Here is a 19,705-nt window from a genome sequence, read left to right on the forward strand (position 1 = left end):
GGGAGCCCGATGCGGGACTTGATCCCAGGACCCCGGGATCATGACCTGAGCCAAAGGCAGACACTTAACCGACTGAGCCACCCAGGCGCCCTCCTTTTGTTTTTTCTGAACTTCTTCCTAAGGTTCATTTTACTCCCTTTTCTTGCTTATCTATTGCCCGATTCATTTATTTTCAATGAAAGGCAAAAGAAATTTTCTGGGTACAGCTTTGATTGGATCCCAGATCGTGTTCTCCCTCTTGTTACTACATCCAGGCTACTAGTTGGCATGCCCACCTAAAAGCAATTGGGAGATTCTACATTTAATTCTTTCTGCCTGGTGATTATATCTTATGTCAATCTCCTATCCGAAATTCAAAATTATGAGGAATAACACTAATTCCAAATAACCATAGTTTGTTACCTTGTGTGTCGAACATTTTTAGTCCATTATTTTATATCACCCTCAAGAGAGCCCTGTTGGTTGGTACAATGACTCTTATTTTACAGAAGAAAAAACCAAGTCACAAAGCAGTTGAGTGACTCATTTAAAGCCACATGATGAGCTTACACAATCAGGAGCCTGAAGCTGGAAGCCAGACCCAGCTCCCTCAGCCTCAAAGCTGCTGTTTTCCCCACTATGCCTCCTGGACCCACCTCCCTACCATTATGTCGTCAACCATCCAATTTCCTTCCTTCCTTCCTTCCTTCTTTCCTCCCTCCCTCCCTCCCTTCCTCCCTCCCTCCCTTCCTTCCTCCCCTTCCTTCCCTTCCTTCCTTCCTTCCCTCCTTCCAGATTTTTTAAGTAATCTCTATACCCAATGTGAGACTCGACCCTACAACCCCGAGGTCAAGAGTCGCGCACTCCACCGACTGAGCCACCTAGGTGCTCCTCCAATTTCTTTGTCTTCCGACTCCCTTCCTTTTTGCTCCTCGTCAGCAAAATTTTAGCTTAAAATTTAGTTTAAATTTGAATTAAATTAGCTTTAAAGTTTTAATTTAAAAACTTTAAACTTTAGTTTAAAAACTTAGCACATCAGCTGGAGCATCCCAGACCTGAAGGAAGATCTGTAGCTCCATCAAGAAACAGTGTGGCACAGTGGTTGGGAGGCAATGCCTGGAGGCAGAGCACCTGGGTTCTTGTCCTGCTGCTGCTTATTAGCTATGCTATCTTAGGCAAGTCACTGTCTTTGCGAGTTTCTCATAGGGCTGTTTTGGAGATTCAACAATGTAACCTGTGTAAAGCGTTGAGAACCACGAACAGCCACATCACAGCTAAACAGAGTGTGGAGTTTCGGCATTACAGGCTGGTTTAGGACTGGAAAGAGAAGCAGCGAGGCCAAACATTCGTGAGTGTGTACTTACCAATATTCTTCTGGATCTCAACGACAAAGTGATTCTCTGGGTCGTGGCAGCTGAAGGAAAAAACCTCTTTTTCTCCAGGTTTGATGGTCAACGAGGTTTTATGTCTTTTAGAACTGATGATGTAACAGGGCTTCACTGGCAGAGGTGGGGTCCCAGGCTTTATGAAAACCATAATGCTACTTCCGTGTGGCAGGGCAATCTCAGAAGCTTCTGGAGGAAGGAGGAAAAACAGAATGAGCAGGATGATTTATTTAGGTCTCCAAACTTGCTGCCGTCCCCTCTGCTGGTCTAGGAAGGATGCCCTCTTTGACACCTTTGTTCCCTCCCTCCTGGTCTGGGGCGGGGAGGTGGTCTGATGTAACATGACAGTGTTGTCCTTACAATGGGAAAGAAGCAGCCTATTGCTGATGGGTGTTGACAAGTGTCTCGTTTGCTTTATTAATTTTTCTAAAACTTAAAACCACTAGACCACAGCCTAGATGCTTTGAGCAGTATATGTTCATGCCCCACCTGTGCAGCATTAAATAGCAATCAGAGAAACTGCCACACCTTTTCAGTATGACTGTAGACAAAAGTCCACGTACAGAAACTGTCTCTCTACAGGGACGTATTTGTTTGCAAAGAGCTGCTGTCTCCTCCCCTGAGCGCTTCACATGCCCAGTATATATACATATATATATGTATATATGTATATATACACAATAGTGGAGGCTAGGAAAAAAAAATTTTTTTTTTTTTTTTAAAGATTTTTTATTTATTTTTTGAGAGAGAGAGAATGAGAGACAGAGAGCACGAGAGGGAAGAGGGTCAGAAGGAGAAGCAGACCCCCCGCCGAGCAGGGAGCCCGATGTGGGACTCGATCCCGGGACTCCAGGATCATGACCTGAGCCGAAGGCAGTCGCTCAACCAACTGAGCCACCCAGGCGCCCTGAAAAAAAAAATTTTTTTAAAGATTTTATTTGAGAGAGAGAGAGAGAGAGAGTGCACGAGCAGGGGGGAGGGGCAGAGGGAGAGGGAGAAGCAGGCTTCCCGCTGAGCAGGGAGCCCCACGTGGGGTTGGATCCCAGGACCCTGGGATCACGACCTGAGCCGAAGGCAGACGCTTAACTGACTGGGCCACCCAGGCACCCCTAACAATTTATTTTTTAAAATCAACTTTATGGAGATAATTTACATACATTAAAAAGGGCCCACTCCTTTTAAGATATACACGTGACCACCACAACAGTCAAGATATAAGAAATTTTCATCACCCCTAAATATTCCTTTAATGTCCCTTTACAGTCAACCTTGGCTTCTGGTCCCAGAAAACTATCCGTTGCCTGATCCAGGACTTCACAGAAACAGAATCCTACGGCATATTCTCTTTTGTACCTGGTTTCTTTGCTCAGCATGTTTGTGAGTTTAATCCATGTTCCTGCAGGGATTAGTAGTAATGTGTTTCTTTTTACTGCTAAGTAGTATTCCATTGTCCGTATAAACTCCGGTTTATTTATCCATGCACCTGTTGAGTGACATCTGAGTGCTTTCTAGTTTTTGACCAGCCATGGGCTTTAATTTTATCAAAACTGCTAGTTGGCATGAAAGTTCTGTGCATTCCCCCACCCGCCCCCATGGGAAGGTATGAGCGCACCTGCGTTCCCCGGGCCAGCAGCTGTGTGTGATCCTATGTTGGGATTTTTGTCAACTTCTTCTTGAACCTCTCTCCCCGCTTGTTCGCTCTGCTCTAGGCTGACCAGCCAGCAGCTCTTTATATAGTAGTGGAAATTGATCCCTCAGTCTGTGATAATGAACTGCAAATATTTTCTCCATTTTATCAGTGAGACCTTTACCCTCTTTGGGCCTCTGTTCCATCGTTTGTAAAATGAGGGGGTTGGGCTAGAAGAATTCTACATTTCCTGCCAGCTCCCAGTGTATGATCAGTACCGGACTGAGGAAGAAGTGACTGTGCCACTCTCAACATTCCCGACTACTGCCCGGCAGCGACCCACCGGGATACCTGCTCACTTGCCTTCCCAATTCGGCTTTCAAGCTGGCTTAAGTTTGCATTTTTGGAGCAAAATGTCCTAATCTCTCCAACTTCGGCTTGTACCCCTCTCTGCTTTGGTCACTGTGCTCAGGCCTCCTTTGCCTTCTTTCTTGAACACACTAACCTCCTTCCCATCCCCAGGGCCTTTGCACATGCTGGTCCTGATTCTAAAAACGCTCTTTCTCTAGCAAGAGCTGAGCCCTTTTTGTCATTCCAGTCTCAGCTCAAAGGTCATCTCCTCAGAGCGGCCTTCCCTGAGCAGCCCCCTAAAGTGCTCCCTTCACCTCCCACTCCCAATCTTCCTGCTTTGTATCCCTCCCTGCTTTAGTCCTTGCCTGAGAGCACCGTCTTCCTTGTTCATTTGTTCTTGGTGCCCATGATCAGAATGTGAGCTCCTTCCTACCGTAAGGCCGCAGGAATTTGCTTGCCTTTTTCAGGGGTAGCCTCGGGATCTAGACAGTGCCTGGTGCCTGTGTGGAGGCAGAAGTTACAAGCCTCTCAATGGCTCCAGGGAAAACTCTCCTCTCCATATTCTTGCCTCGGCTGCCTTTGGATATATCTCACAGACATACCACCACCCCCGGATTTCAGTTTGGGCTAATCAATCTTGGTGGGAACCAGGGGCTCCGAGCTTCTTAATTAATAGCTTCAGAGAGAGAAAACACTCTCCGAGGCAGAAGCTTATATATTCCAGTGCTTCATCTTCAAGCAGTGTAGCCATTTAAAATCTTGAGAGAGAGAGAGAGAGAGAGAGCTGGAGGCCCAGGGGTTCTTGAAGACATCAGATTAAAAAGAATCTAGCTCCGTGTTCAGAAACCCAGTTGTCAGACTGCTAGCCAAGCAGTGTATGTCAACCTTGTGTTCTTTTTTCTGCAATCGTCAAAATGTCTTAGCATGCTATTTGCAAAAAATTCTTGGAACACCCAGTCTCGGAAAGTGTGGCACGCTCCCTCGTGGCCTCCAACCCTGGGGCTCCAGCAGGGCTAATTCATGGTCAAGGGAAGCTGCGTCCAGTCTCAGGGCTGCAGCCCGGCTAGCTAGATTATCAATTTCTTCCCCCCCTTTTTTTTTTAAGATTTTATTTATTTATTTGAGACAGAGAGAATGAGAGAGAGAGAAAGCACATGAGAGGGGGGAGGGTCAGAGGGAGAAGCGGGCTCCCTGCCGAGCAGGGAGCCCAATGCGGGACTCGATCCAGGGACTCCAGGATCATGACCTGAGCCGAAGGCAGTCGCTCAACCAACTGAACCACCCAGGTGCCCCTTCTTCCCCATTCTTATTGCTCCTCTGTGTTTACACCCGTTGGCCACAGCATTTTTTCAAAATTCCTGACTCAGGGGGCACCTGGGTGGGCTCAGTCAATTAAGCATCGGACTCTTGATTTCAGCTCGGGTCATGATCTCAGAGTCTTGAGGTCGAGCCCGCATCGGGCTCCATGTGAGCGGGGATTTTGCTTGGGATTCTCTCTCTTCCTCTCCCTCTGCCCCTTCCCCCCATCCTCCCCTGTGTGCATAAACGCGCTCTCTCTCTCAAAATAAAAAAATAAATTAAAAAATTCCTGACTCTACAGTGATGATTATTGTTATTTTATTTTTTTTTTTAAAGATTTTATTTATTCATAAGAGAGAGAGAGAGAGGCAGAGGGAGAAGCAGGCTCCCTGCCGAGCAGGGAGCCCGATGGGGGCACTCGATCCCAGGACCCTGGGATCAGGACCTGAGCCGAAGGCAGGCAGCCGCTTAACCATCTGAGCCACACAGGCGCCCCATTATTGTTATTTTAATTGTTAGACCCTAAGCAGATCAGTAGTTGCTTGTGGGGGCAAGTGGGGGCAGGGGATGGAGGCAGGGGGTGGGCGGGGGGTGTGGAGGAGCCTTTGTAGGACCAGAGGACCTTCTGTATCTTGACTGTGGAGGTGATTACACATTGTACACAGATGCCGCAATTTATCAAACTGTACACTTAAAATTGGTGAAGTTGATTATATGTAAGTTATGCCTTAATAAACAAAAAAGAGGGAAGAACTCGTGTTAGGAAGATTGTGTTTCTACACAAAGCAGGCACTTAATAAATGAAACAAGGAGTAGTCACGACCATAGTTAAAATATGGTTTAATAATATTTTGGGGTGGGCCTTGTTTCTCTCATGGTGTGTGTAATATTTTCAGATATCTTTAAATTAGATTTCGGGAACAAGGCTGATCTCACCACGATGCCTCTGCTCAGCTTTCCCTCCTGCTTGCAGGCAGGTCGGTAACCCCAACTAATTCTGGGTGTATGACAACCTATTCTATTCTTGATGACAGTCAAAGAAAAAATGGATGACCTTTTTTAGAATATTTTCTTTCTTTTAGAATTTTTGAAATCGTGTATTCATTTCATAAACATTGTCAGGGTTCATCATATGTTCTAGGGGACCATACCTGGTGCAAATGATTTAACGACAAAAATCGCTGGAGTCCCAGCCCCCAGGGAGTTAATAGCCCAGAGAGGGGTTTCTTCTTGCTTTTTTTGTTTTTTAAAGATTTATTTATTTACTTAAGAGAGAGAGACAGAGAGAGAGAGAGCAGGGGGAGGGGCAGAGGGACAGAGAGAGAATCTCAAGCAGATTCTCCGCTGAGCGCGGAGCCCGAATAGGGGCTCGATCCCATGACCCTGAGATCATGACCTGAGCCAAAACCAAGAGTCAGATGTTCAACTGACTGAGCAACCCACGTGCCCCAAGGCAAGGGGTTTCTAAATGGTCTCTGGAGGGCTTCAGGAATGATGAGGTCCCAAGGTCCAGGACGCCCACCATGAGACATGGGAATCTGTATTGGAAACACTTTGTTTCATCTGTGGCGGGAAGTAGGGATTCACTTTTACTATTTTTTCCCATATGGAAAGCCAAGTGTCCCAACTCTGGTGATTGAACATACCAATCCTTCCTTCACACATCGCTAATGCTACCTGTTATTTATATTTTTTATTTTGGGTCAAAATAACCCAGATTTTCATTCTAACTCATTTTGCAAACCAAGAAAACGAATGTTTGAAAGGGGGCGATGGCTCACTTCAGGTGCGCATACTTTTATCATCTCACCATGTTCCTTTGTTCTGCTCCCAGGTAGCCAATCCAGCATATTCCACTGCCCAGCCATGGTTCACAGCTCTCCTTCGGTACCCCGCACCAGAGAATCCCCACCCGGCTTCCAGGCTCATCGTCCAGAGGAGACACATGCGCAGTAAAGCCCAAGCCCACCCACCTTTGCAGCAGAAGGGGATGATTTACATGACGGGCTGTTTCCTGGGGTCATAGCCAAGGACACATCACCCACAGGACTGCCCCTCTCATCCTCAATGATGTATATACTAGCAGAGCGGGCAGATGGGGGGTGAGAGGCTAATGACCCAACCATGGACATGCTTGAATTCTGGACTCCCCTTCCCCACCTCCCCCCAGCTCTACCACTCAGTAGCAGAGAGACCCTCACTGCTTGAGTAAAATAACTTGTAACTCATCGCAGATGTTCCGAGGTTGAGAACGAACATGTTGCTTGCACATCTCCCTCCTGTACACTCACCATCATTAATCACACCTTGAAACTGGAAATCCCAACGCTGGAATAAATCTCAGTTGCCCACCACAGCCACCCACCACCGGGTCAGCGCAGGTGAGTGCTTGACAAATGCACTGTAATTTAAAGAAAGTGGTTGGGTGTTTTCTCCTTTAGCATCTCTTGCTTTTGCCTCCCCAGGAACTTGGTATTTCTCTGGTGTCATATTTTGGAAGATCTATTACCCGGGTTCCCAGAATCTCAGACAAAGCTCCAGATTCTGGCGTGATTTTGAGGTCTTCCAGGTGGAAAGAAATCCAAGCCAAGCCTCGCGGAAGCAGCGTGTGGGCTCCCAGGCTCTGAGCGTTCGGGCAGGCTCCCAGGCACCGAGCTGGTGCTCATGAATCACACCTCTCTTCTTCACTCTCCTGCCTTCCGACCTCTCCTTATTAGGACAGATTTGCTAGTTTCTGCCTCACCAGTGGCTTCTCAGGTGGGAATTTCCAATTGTTTTAATCACCATTCATTATTCACCATTCATTAATCACCATAGCACAGGATATTATACAAATAGCCCTGTTATTTCTTCTCCCTGCCATCCTATTTCTTTGCAAGGGAAGCACATGCAAGGAAAAGAAACTCAAAGAAGGGGATTCCACCAGATACACACTGGGGAAGTTATTTGCTCTCAGATTTGTCAAGTACAGTTTAAAAGACCGACACACATGATTTAAACATTTTTAGATGGGTCAGAACCAGCTGCCTCAATTCTGGGTGTGGTTCCCTGGGGGGCTTGGCTTCCAGGCACTCTCCATCCACCAAAAATGGACTAAACAGTTCCCAGCAGGGCCTGGGCCCAGCCTGGGCACCCGGAGACACCTATTAAGATGGATGATGCCCTGCAGGAGAGCCCAGGATGTCAAGGGAGACAGAACGCAGAAGCCAAGTGGTATAACCGTGAATCAGCGTGGCTGATCAGTCATTGCCTGCATGGGAGTCAGATTCCAAAGCACATCTTTAAGGGGAAGAGTCCTTCTGGCCAAAACACCCCCTTCCTCTCTTAGGAAGATGTCTCACTGCACGTCAACATCCCTCTCTCAAGTCTACTGGCTATAGCTGTTGTTTGCTCATCCGTGGAGCGGATCTCTGCTTCTCGGGTTGAGCACCAGACAAAGCAGTGATTCAATTTTAGGCGCCAGGTTTGCAAAATACATTTTGTTAAATTGGGGGTGATCCCTCAGAGCATGGCACGCTCAGACCATGAGAGCCTGAGGAAGTGACGGCGCTTTACCTGTCCAAGTCACATCCACCGTGGGGGGACACTCATGCCGCTTCTATGATCTTCCCTGCTTTTAGTCTTTGCAGAAAGCAGTTGCTGAATTCATGTAAGCTCAGTATACATTTGGCTGTCTGCCCCCCCACCAGACCCCACCTGAGAGTCAGCAACTTGAAGGCACCAAGGAGAGTCAAGGTACTCTGAAGACACTGCGGGTCCGCTATTCACTGTCTAGGGGTGGTGGTCAAGGAAGGCTTTGCGCAGGAGGCCTAACTTAAGATGGGTCTCGAAAAATAAATAGGAGTTTGCCAGCCAGGGCTAGTGAGATGGGTTTCAGGAAGGTTAGGTGGAGGGAACAGCAAGTGTAAAGACACAGAGGTATGAAGAACATGGCTCCCTCGGAGCCACTCCATGGAGTTGTTTTGGCTGGAGGGCAAGGAACATGCAGTAGAAGAGGGGGGGAGACAGAGGCAGGGGACCGGCTGGGAAGGGGCGTGGTCGCGGCCCTGGAGTTGGCCCCCCCTCCCTGGGGAACCAGCATAACTTAGCAGCTTTGCATAATGGTTAAGAGCTTAGATTCTAGAGTCTTGACTGTTTGGGATCAAATTCTGGCTGGACCACTCACCAGCTATGTCTCCTTGGGCAAATTCCTTAGCTTCTCTGTGCCTCACTTTCCTCATCTGCAAACGGGGATAATACTGGCATTGTTGTTGTAAGGACTAAAAGAGTTAACACCTATGAAGTTGCTTAGAACGGTGCCAGGTAGTGATCAAGGTTAGCTGTTATTATTGTTGATCGTGTAAAGCCCAGGGCCGGGCAGGGCCGAGGGGGAGGCAGGTAAGGCTCCCCCTGGGGCAAACTTGAAGGAGGCATTTAGTCTCCGGTTGTGCAAGCGTGAAGGCCTCCTTAGCTCTTCCACGGCTTCCCTGCCCTGGCCCGGCCCTATTCACTGTTTATCAAAGCCTTTCTATTTGTATTGACTCATGGGACTCCAGCAACCCTTTGCGGCTCAGAGGTGTGACCTCACTTCCCCATGTTTGCTGAGCACAGGAAGCAGAGGGGACATTCTGGTTTGACCCCAGCACCCCTGCGCTGCCCACTCTCCTAAGTCCCACACTGGGCTGCCCTCTAAGAAGCTGCCAAGGTCAAGTGAGCCAGCAGGTGGGGAGGAAGTGCCACTGTTTTTAGGACACTGACACCGGGCATCACCACCAACACCGTCGCACCACCAAATTCAGAGTCTTACTCATCCCGTGGGCCTGGGGCAGTGAAGCCTGCGGGCAGAGGCGGGACACCTGGTTTAGACACCCTAAGTCCATCTGGCATCAACTTGGCCAGGTCTATTTACATCCTGGTGAACTGAAGGGAAAGTCTTACAATGGCAGGGAGTCGCCCATCTGCCTCCCTGGGAAGAATTAATTGCTCACAGTCACACAAAACAGAACAAGACACAAGTTGCTGTTTCAGGAACTAATCCATCTCCCTTGGCTGAGAAGCCTCTGGAGTCTAGGCACCGGGCATGCCTCCATCATAATTAAAATGAATACCCAACGAGTGATCCTCATGTGCAGCCTCCATGCTTGTATTCAGTAAAAGTATTTCTAAATCCCAGCACCACGCCACAGAGTGGGTTCTAATATCAATGCCCATTTTGCAAATGAAGGAGCTGAGGCTGAGAGCTTAAGCCATCTGTCCAGGCGTATTGGTTAGTAAGAGGCGGGGCCAGGTCCTGTGTCCGAGCAGTCGGACAGATGACCACTCCGCAGAGCTGGCCCTGCCCGAGGAGTTCCACACTCAGCCAGGAACTTCGTGATGAGACTGGTTTGTTCTCACCGCTGGTCCGTCAGGACGGAATAAAACATGTCCCAGATGCTGGCTCTCCAGGGATCTCCGGGATATCAAGAGGCAAAGATGTTTGTTTAAAACGGCTAAATAGGCACCCTGCAGTAACTGAAATCATTCGTCATGTCAAAATAATTGGCAACTGTCGCCTGAATTTAAACTTAAGATTTCAAGTTCCCTGGAACTTGAAATGTTTGGGATGTGGTTCCTTTTTTGTGCATCTTTTTGGACAGGTCCCAGCGCAAGGATGCGAGGAAGGGAAATTGGCATGTTTAGGTGCTAATGGTTCTTCTGCAGCTTTGGGGGGGGGTCTGCCTGGGGCTTGTGGGATGGGAGGCATGTGGCCAAGCTGGTGGCAAAGGAAAAGCGGCCAGGATTCAGGTAGAGAGCACCGGGAATAAAGGGCTAGTGCCAGGTCTTTAGGGAAAGCACCTGTGGAAGTCCCGACCCGTGGGCTCACTTCCTGAGACCACTGTCAGCGAGACTCAAGAGGCAAAAATCAGACCTCAGTTGAGGAGAAGCTCCCAAATCCCCATCTACTGAATTTCCTTCTCGTTTAGTTGGAGTGGATGAATCTCAATCCGGGCCTCCAGTTTGGCGTGGCAGGGAATGAATGCTCCTGGGTAGAGACTCTCGCCCATTCTTCAGTGGTGTGGAAATCAAGCAGGACCTGATAAGGCACACCACCACCGCCCACCACCACCTCGTCTCCTTTTCCACGCCACCAGCCTCCCCCCGCAGCCTGGCTGGGACAAAGCAGCCTGCTGCAGGACAAAGGGATGTGGAATGATGGCCGCCCACCAGGCAGCGCCACGAAGACGCTGGGGCAAGGGTGGTGGTCGGGGCCGGGCTGGGGGGATGCTTCAGGCTACTGTGGGAAGTCTGGAGGAAGAGGTAGGTAATGGGACAGGTGACCATTCTCCAGCTCCAAATAGCACGGGCACCTCCTAGCTGAGGATGCTGGGCCACGGGTGGCCACAAGAACTCGCCCACCATGCTCCCATTAGAGCTTACGGGTTCTCCAAAGGTAAGGGTCACACTTTAACCTCATGCGCTAAACACTGCAGTGATGAGCTAGCCTATTTGGACGTTGACCGCAGTTAAAAATAAAAGGCCTGGGGATGAATACCTGCCACTTCCCACCAGGGAAAGGGTGGAACTGTGACACAGGACCGCACCGGGGAGGTCAGGGCAGGGAAGAAAGTGGATTCCAGCCACAGGACGCAAGGTAATGATGAGCTGCTGTCCAGCAGGTGCCAGCCTACGAAGAAGAACAAGGCTGGGCCCGCCTTCCTGAGTCACATCCGGGGATTTCAGGGTTCCAAGGATGTCACGTTCCCACCCCCTGGGTGAAAGAGACCCATAGTTCTCTTTAAAATAGTTTACCATTTCCATGGCTCTGAGAGCAATCCTAGAGGGCATGGTAACCTAAAGTTCAAAGGGCAATGTTAAAAGCAACCCCGTGGGTCTTCCTAGTCAATCCAACTTGCTGGAACGGTTTATCAAAACAGGGGACTGTTAGGTCCACCCATTCACTTCCTACTCTTAATCCCCAAACTCTTTAGGAAAGAAATTGATGCTCACTGATGCAAGTTGTTTATTTTCTAAAGTAACTGAACGATCCTCTGAAGGGGACACTAGCAAGCAACTGTCTGCAGGGCTTGTGTTTTGAATTATTTCTCTAAAGTGGTGATGCATGTGCAAATCCAAACCTTTCTGCTGTATCCTTCCCTTTTATGATCAAAGAAAACACACCCTATGAGAGATGCACTTTAGAGACCCACAACCAGGCTGCCGACTGTCGGGGCCAGAGTCTGGAGCAAATGGATACATTGTTGTATAAAACTTTGGGACTGTGGCCAACCCAAAATGTGGATTTTCACATTTCACTTCAGATTGAATCAAACTGCACCGGATGAAGGAATGATTTCAAAGAGGGCCACAGAGGGACAAAAAGTTGCATCATAACGGACTGAACGTGGGAACTGCAGAATTAAACAACAAACATAACTCAGCTGATGACCGCTGTGAATAATTCATGATATGCTAACATGCTATAAGGCCGGCTTAAATCACATTTACATTTTATGAAATGTTAAAAAGATTCATTTTGTCAGACTCTGAAGTGTGAGTTACCAGGCCGTGAAAGTCACTAAAGATCACAAGGATGGATGGGGGAAGAATCAGAGGAGCAGATCGAAAAACCCATCTGTATGCATGCTCACGTTTAGAAGCTGCTGGATCTCCAATTTCTTCAGTGTTTCAGCCCTAGAGCGCTTTGTTCCAACGGCCTTGCCAGTAGAGATTAGCTGTTCAGGTCCTTTGGATACAAAGTTAGCAGGGAGATGGTTGCACAAGAATCCATACACAAAAGACTACATGTTGTAGGATTCCATTTGTATCAGGTTCCAGAAGACAAAACCAATCTGTGCTTACATGTCAGAACAGTGATAGGGAGACAGGTATTAACTAGGAAGGGGTAAGAGGAACAACTCCGGGGTACTAGAAGGATACACACACATGCACACGTATATATATGTACGTACATACATATGGAAAATGTATCAAGCTGTATACTTAACATTTATGTATTTTCTTGTATGCCTCAATAAAACAATTTTTAAAACTCAAAAAAAAAAAAAGGTTATTTGAAACTTGCCCTGATGAGAGGCTCAACCCCCCTTCTCTGTTCTTCTGGGTATGTATCGAACCCAGCCTGAGTCCCACTTTGTGCCTGCAGAGTGCTAGGCACGGGGTCTCATTCACAAACGATTCAAAAATCTCTGCCCTCCAGGTCCTAGACTCTTGCAGAGCCTCACACTTCTGGCTACAACCAACTGTTGTTTGCCCAGACAAAAGCTTGTTGGCCTCGGATTGAAGCCTGAGGGGTCTGAACCACGCATGTGGTGAGTTAGGCTTGTGGGACCCCGCCAGAGGGACCCTGTGGGGTGTGGCAAGGCTTCCTCTGAGGATAGGGTTAGAAGCAGATCCACTGGTAAGGACATTTACAAAGCAAGCCTCGGGATCGAAAGGTGCTTCACTGATTTTTTTTCTTTTTTTTTTTTTTTTAAAGATTTTATTTATTTATTTATTTGACAGAGAGAGACACAGCCAGAGAGGGAACACAAGCAGGGGGAGTGGGAGAGGGAGAAGCAGGCTTCCTGCGGAGCAGGGAGCCCGATCCTGGGATCATGACCTGAGCCGAAGGCAGACGCTTAACGACTGAGCCGCCCAGGCGCCCCTGATTTTTTTTTTCTTAATTGTGGTAAAAAAGAAAAAAGAGAAGAGACTACTCATCCTTCCACTACCCACAAATAAACCCCACAAATATTTTTTTCCCATTTTAAAAATTGTGATAAAGTATACATAACAGAAACTTTACCACAGTAACCATTTTTAAGTGTATGGTTCAGTGACATTAAGTATAATTATGTTATTCTGCGACCACTGCCATCATCCATCTCCAGAACTTTCCCATCTTCCCAAACTCTGTCCCCATTAAACACCAGCTCCCCATTTCCCTCCCTCAGCCCCTGGTGCCCACCATTCTGTCTCTATGTATCTGGCTCCTCTGGGGACCTCATATAAGGTATTCAGTATTTGTTCTTTTGTGTCTTGCTTATTTCACGGAGCATCACGTCGGTGTGCTTCACTTCTAAACCCAAGAATTGCTAACCACTGATTTGAATAACAACCAAAAATTGAGCAAAATGACACATAGGCTCCAATTCATACATACACACAATATTCGCTTTTGAGAAGGGGGAGAAATTTTTCTTTAAGTGAAAAATGATGTCAATAACTAGAAAACTCAAAAGATGGCAGAAGGGTATGAAAAAGAAGCAGGGGCATTTCTCTGCAAAGTGAGCAGCTGGTCAGAACGTCACTCAGCCTGCTAGCCATCGGCGCTCAGCGACCTTGACCTTCTCGGTGCTGCAGACCCAACGATGGGCTACCATGACCAGCGTTCTAACAGGCCTGCATTCCTTGGCGATTAGGAGCCATAGACAAGAAAACTCTCTTACTTGTCTGAACATAAACCATGAATTGGTTAAACTAAAAATAAGTTTAGTTTCAAATGGGCTTTTCCAGAAGGTTATATGAGCCCATTTCCACCTTATTATTCACCGTCCCTCAAAGCTAATGTTAAGAGATGGGGTTGGGAGGGCAACGGGGAAATGCTTCATTATTAAAACATCTACCTTTGAGGGTGCCTGGGTGGCTCAGTTGGTTAAGCGACTGCCTTCGGCTCAGGTCATGATCCTGGAGTCCCGGGATCGAGTCCCACGTCAGGCTCCCTGCTCAGCAGGGAGTCTGCTTCTCCCTCTGACCTTCCCCCTCTCATGTGCTCTCTCTCTCTCTCTCATTCTCGCTCTCTCAAATAAATAAATAAATAAATAAATAAATAAATAAATAAAATCTTTAAAAAAAAAACAAAACAAAACATCTACCTTTGATTTAGTTCAGCCTGCAGCTTTGAAGAGCCGCTCCTGGGGGAGCAGGGAGGGGCAGCAGGAGAGAAGGTTCTATTAAGGCCTGACCTGTGCTGGGGGCCACTTGAGTCTTGCCTCCATCACTCAGCCTGATGCGCGTAACTCTCCCTGCCTCATGAGCCAAGTCTCTCCAGTCATCCCTGGGGCCATGCTTGGCTGCGCTGCTTGGGAAAAGCCATCTCACTTCTTTAAACTGTAGGGTTCTCATCTGTACGATTTGGCCCCAAACATTGACTATGCGGGACTTCTATAAGCACTGCAGTGACACCATATGTGTAAAGTAGAAAGAACAAGGCACGCTGTTGGTAGGCCCTCATCTAGAGATGGCCGCCATCACCTCCATCCCCCCCAGAGGGGACAAAGCCCCCGAGCCTCTGAACCCTCTGGTGGGCAGAATTTCAAGATGGCCCCAAAGATGTGCGCTGTGTATGTTCTCTTCCCCTCGAGTGTGGGAGGGACTCTGAATATTATGGGATATCACTCACGTGATTAGATGGTGTTGTAGGGCCAGGTCAACACTATCCTGGTGGGCCTGACCTAATCAGTTGAGCAACCTAAAAAAGTCTGGGCTTTTCCTGGAGAAAGAGAATTGAAGTGTGAAAGGAATTCGACTGGTAGAGGTGGATTCTCTGTAGCTGGTTTTGAAGATAGAGGGGGCCACGTGGCAGGGAGTGTGGGTGCGGGAAGCTAATTACTGTGAGCAGGCTCAGCTTTCAGCTATTGAGGAAAGGGGGACCCCAGACGTATGGCCACAAAGAACTGAATTCTGCTACAACCATGTGAGCTTAGAGGAGGACCGGAGCTCTAGATAAGAACACAGCCTGGCCAACGTCTTGATTTTAGCCTAGGGAGACTGAGCAGAAACCCATCCACATCATATCTGGACTCCTGACCTACAGAACTATGAGCTAATTAATGGGTGCTGTTGTAAGCCACTAAATTTGTGATGATTTGTAATGCAGCAGTAGAAAACTAGTATAGAACTTGTAACCAGATGGGGTTCCAGGCAGGACCTGCTGAGCTGCTCAAGGAAAGGGGTTTGGATGAGTATACAGTATTGTCTAGGACATGGATCCTTCCCTTCTTCTTTTTTAGAGATTTATTTATTTAACACACAGAGAGAGAGAGAGACACAGTGTGCAGGGAGGGCAGAGGGAGAGAAGCAGACTCCGCTAAGCGCGGAGCCCAACGTGGGGCTTGATCTCACGACCCTGAGATCATGACTTAAGTGGAAATCAAGAGCCGGATGCTTAACTGACTGAGCCACCCAGGCGCTCTGGAGCCTTCCCTTCTGAGCTGAGTTACCATTATGGTGTTATGTCAAGTGGACAGCTTTTCTGGAAGTGTACATCCACGAGGATGTCTAACCTCATTGTATTTACTGTAAAACTTGAGTGTCCAGATGCTGGAAGGTGACAGGGAGAGGGGTGGAGGAGTGCATCAGAGGGAAGCTCATGCCGTGGTCGAGAGAGCTCATGGCTGGTCATCTCACCTGGCCCTGTGGGCAGAGCAAGAGCAAAAAGAGGGTCCTCAGATGAAAACCAGACATCAGGGAGAGAGCCAGTGGGAAGCCTGGCCTTAACACCCCAAGAGTCCAGAAGTGTTAGGCTGTGTAGGGGCTGGCCAAAGCTGGGGGCTGGTGGGAGGTGGCCTCTGGGAATGATGGCCATAGCCGACCACCCCGACGTGTTCGGCATCTGCCACCTGCCAGGTACTTCCTATACATATCCTTTAGGTAAACTGTTCACATTCACAGCTGGGAAGATGCACGGCTGAGATCCAAACCCAGGACTGCCTGACTCCAAAGCCCACACATGGTTGCTGCTCCAAGATGTCCACCCTCAAGGTCACAGGCTGCTGGGCAGCTGGGGCCCAAGCGTTTGCCCCAACCGCAGCTAGGGAGGGACCTGCTTCACTGTGTTAAGCACTCAACACCAACGCAGAGAGAAGGATCCTGTTTGCTTTTCCAACACCCACTCTGAATATCAATGCTGCCCTTTGCCCTAGTGCAGACAGAGGCCCCTGTGACAGTACAGTATGTTTGGTAGGGAGGCAGGAGCCTAGCCATCCAAAACAAGCCTGTTTGCCTAGTTTGAGCCCCTCTCTTGGCCTGTCATCTTGCCCCCCTCAGAGCCCTGATCCCAACTCTCCTCATGAACGACAAGTCCTGGGCAAGGGATGATGTCCGCTCCTGCTGTCATCTCTGACATCTCCCCCCCCTCCTTCCCTACCTTCGTTCCTGATACTCTGTCTGGAGGATGACTAGCGGCTGACTCACCCCTCACTCCAGACTTGCCACAACCAGAAGGACAGACGGCAGCATTTGCAGCCAGGGGATCAGCCTTCACCAAGTGGCGGCCGAGAGAGGGGTGAAATGGGTCTTTGGGGGGCCTTAGGGCTGCCAGTTTCTTAACTGCAAAGACCCAAACTCTTGGTTACTCGGGGGCACATAACCGGGGAGGGTGGGTGTATCACCTTCGCAGGAGCCAAGACAGCCAACTGTTTGAATCTCTTGTTTTAGGGATTAGGGATCAGTACCTCTTGCTGTTATCGATGTTTCCAGCATTCTTAAAGGGCAGGGGGGTGTCAACCCACACAGCCTGGCTCGGACAATAAGTCTCCGAATGAAGCTCTCTCAAATGACCACAGGCCAGGTCAACAAAGTGATTTCTCTGGCAAACCCAGGGTAAAACAGGTCAGCAAAGGAAGGCTGCACACTTCAGGAAATCTTTGGGGCCAGACAGACACATGCTTTCCTCACCCACAGGGGCTAGGACAGTTCCCAAGAGGTGTTATGTCAATGAGGAGGGCCATTATAGAATACGTTACATTAGAGCATGGTGATTATGGGAGGTGTTATGTCAACAAGATCAACCGTTATGGAAGATGTCTCATCACTGAGGAGGGCCACTAGAGAAGAACGGTTGTTACGGAAGGTATTATGTCCATGAGGATGGATGTTGCAGAAGATATTGACATGGAAGGTCTTAAATCAACAAGAATGGATATTATAGGGGTTCAACCATCATGGAACAAATTCCATCAACAAGGATGGTCATATTGGCACGTGGACGGTGCCAGTATTGGGACTAGCCAGTGATCTCAAGGTCATTAGGCTAAAAATTCAGGGAGATAAAAAACAAGGTTGAGGGACCAAGAATGCTGAGATGAGGGTTTTGAGAGCCTCGCCCCAAAGCACTTCGTGTTGGCAGGTGGAAGAAAAGAGCAGATGGTTATTCCTGAAAGGGACAGAAGAGACTGTAGTTCAGAGCACTTTCCTTTTCATGAACCATATTCCTTCCTTACAGCAGGAGTTGGTCCTACTGCCAAGTGCTATTAACAAGGAAAGAAGAGGAGGATGGGAACAAAACCAGCTAGAAAATCCCAGAGCAATGAGGCATTTAATCCTCATTCAACTATGTTCTGTTTTGCTCCTATAGCTGGGTCTCCAGTTATAAATCATATATCGAAGGATCATTATTTTTTAAAAGTTTTTATTTAAATTCTGGTTAGTTAACATACAGTGTAATATTAGTTTCAGGTGTACAATATAGTGATTCAACACTTCCATACATCACCCAGCGCTCATCACAAGTGCGCTCCTTAATCCCCATCACCTATTTCCCCCACCCCCCATCCACCTCCCCTCTGGTAACCAGCAGTTTATTCTCTCGGTGTAACTCTCTCTCCCCCCGCCTTTGGCTTGCTTGTTTTGTTTCTTAAATTCCACATATGAGTGAAATCATATGGTATTTGTCTTTCTCTGATTGACTTATTTCACTCAGCATAGTATTCTCTAGCTCCAATCAGTGTTGTTGCAAATGGCAAGATTTCATTCATTTTTATGACTAAGTAATATTCCATTGTGTGCGTGTGCATGTGTGTGTATGATATCTATGTATCATATATCGATAAATAAGATGTAGTATAAATATGTATATGTGTATATGTATATACCACATCTTCTTTACCCATTCACCAATCGATGGATACTTGAGCTGCTTCCATAATTTGGCTGTTGTAGATTATGCTGCTATAAACATCAGGGTGCATGTATCCCTTTGAATTAGTACTTTTGTATTCTTTGGGTCAATACCTAGTAGTATGATTGCTGGATCCTAGGGTAGTTCTATTTTTAACATTTTGAGGAACCTCCGTACTGTTTTCCAAAGCAGCTGCACCAGTTTGCATTCCCAGCAGTGCAACAGGGCTCCCCTTTCTCCACATCCTCGCCAACACCTTTTGTTTCTTGTGTTGTTGATTTTAGCCATTCTGACAGGTGTGAGGTGATATCTCATTGTGGTTTTGATTTGCATTTCCCTGATGATGAGTGATGCTGAGCATCTTTTTGTGTTGGCCATCTGGAGTTGAAGGATCATCCTTAATTACATTTTTCCAGATAGTGGATCACTTAGCAAGTTGTCTTTTCAGAGATGGTGGGAAAATGCTCTGGAAATATCAGAACAACACTGTGGGATTATTGGTAATGAATGACAGAGCCACATTTCCACCCCAGAGTCAACCTCATGGTTTGTTACGATGTCCCACAGACATCAGACACCAGGAGAACACCTTGTCCTCCTCCTTCTCTTTTCCTGCCTACGAAAGCTAGTCTCCATCATCCCCAACCTTTACTGCAGTTTTTATACATATATCTTTTAAGTGTATTTATCACATTGGACAGTGTCTCAAACTCATACTTTTGGGGCCCAAGCAGGCAATGTAAACGAGAAAGGCCAACATAGGGTATCTGCTGAATCAGAAGTGCGTGCTTTACTAAATACTTTGTAATTCAGCTCTTTTTTTTCAAAACACACCAAACAGAACTGGGTCGAGGCCTCTATGCCTCTAATTTGTAGCCCTCAGTGTACATGTTTGAATCCCTTCTGGATGGTGAGTCCCTGGAGAGCAAGGGACTGGGGTTTCCTACCTCTGTATGTTGACCGTCTAGCACAGAGGGCCTCCAAGATCTGTGGAATGGATGGGATTTATTACCTAATGGCTTAAGACTGCGCTAGATCTTTCAAAGACTTCCTAGCCAAAAATCAAATTCTCTAGGTCTGCTCAGCGCTAGGCTCTAAGGGTGGATAGGGGGAGAAATGCAACAATTTGCTTTTCAAGAAAAGTTACTCCACGTGGAGAAGGCAGCTTTGGTCATGAGTTCCCCAATTCCTAGTGACTTGATCCTT

At 47.6% G+C, this 19,705-nt stretch overlaps 1 protein-coding gene across 1 annotated transcript in view; it reads right to left on the reverse strand.

The window, feature by feature from the left end:
- Positions 1-19,705, reverse strand: part of CDCP1 (CUB domain containing protein 1) — a 60,953-nt gene that overhangs the window by 30,053 nt on the left and 11,195 nt on the right. The window contains exon 2 of the mRNA XM_031017433.2: positions 1,344-1,553. Coding sequence (XP_030873293.2) covers positions 1,344-1,553 — 210 coding nt within the window. The remainder of the gene's footprint in view (positions 1-1,343; positions 1,554-19,705) is intronic.

The sequence above is a fragment of the Leptonychotes weddellii genome, chromosome 1 (assembly GCF_054177405.1).
Source record: "Leptonychotes weddellii isolate Sample4059 chromosome 1, ASM5417740v2, whole genome shotgun sequence".
Lineage (NCBI taxonomy): Eukaryota > Metazoa > Chordata > Mammalia > Carnivora > Phocidae > Leptonychotes > Leptonychotes weddellii.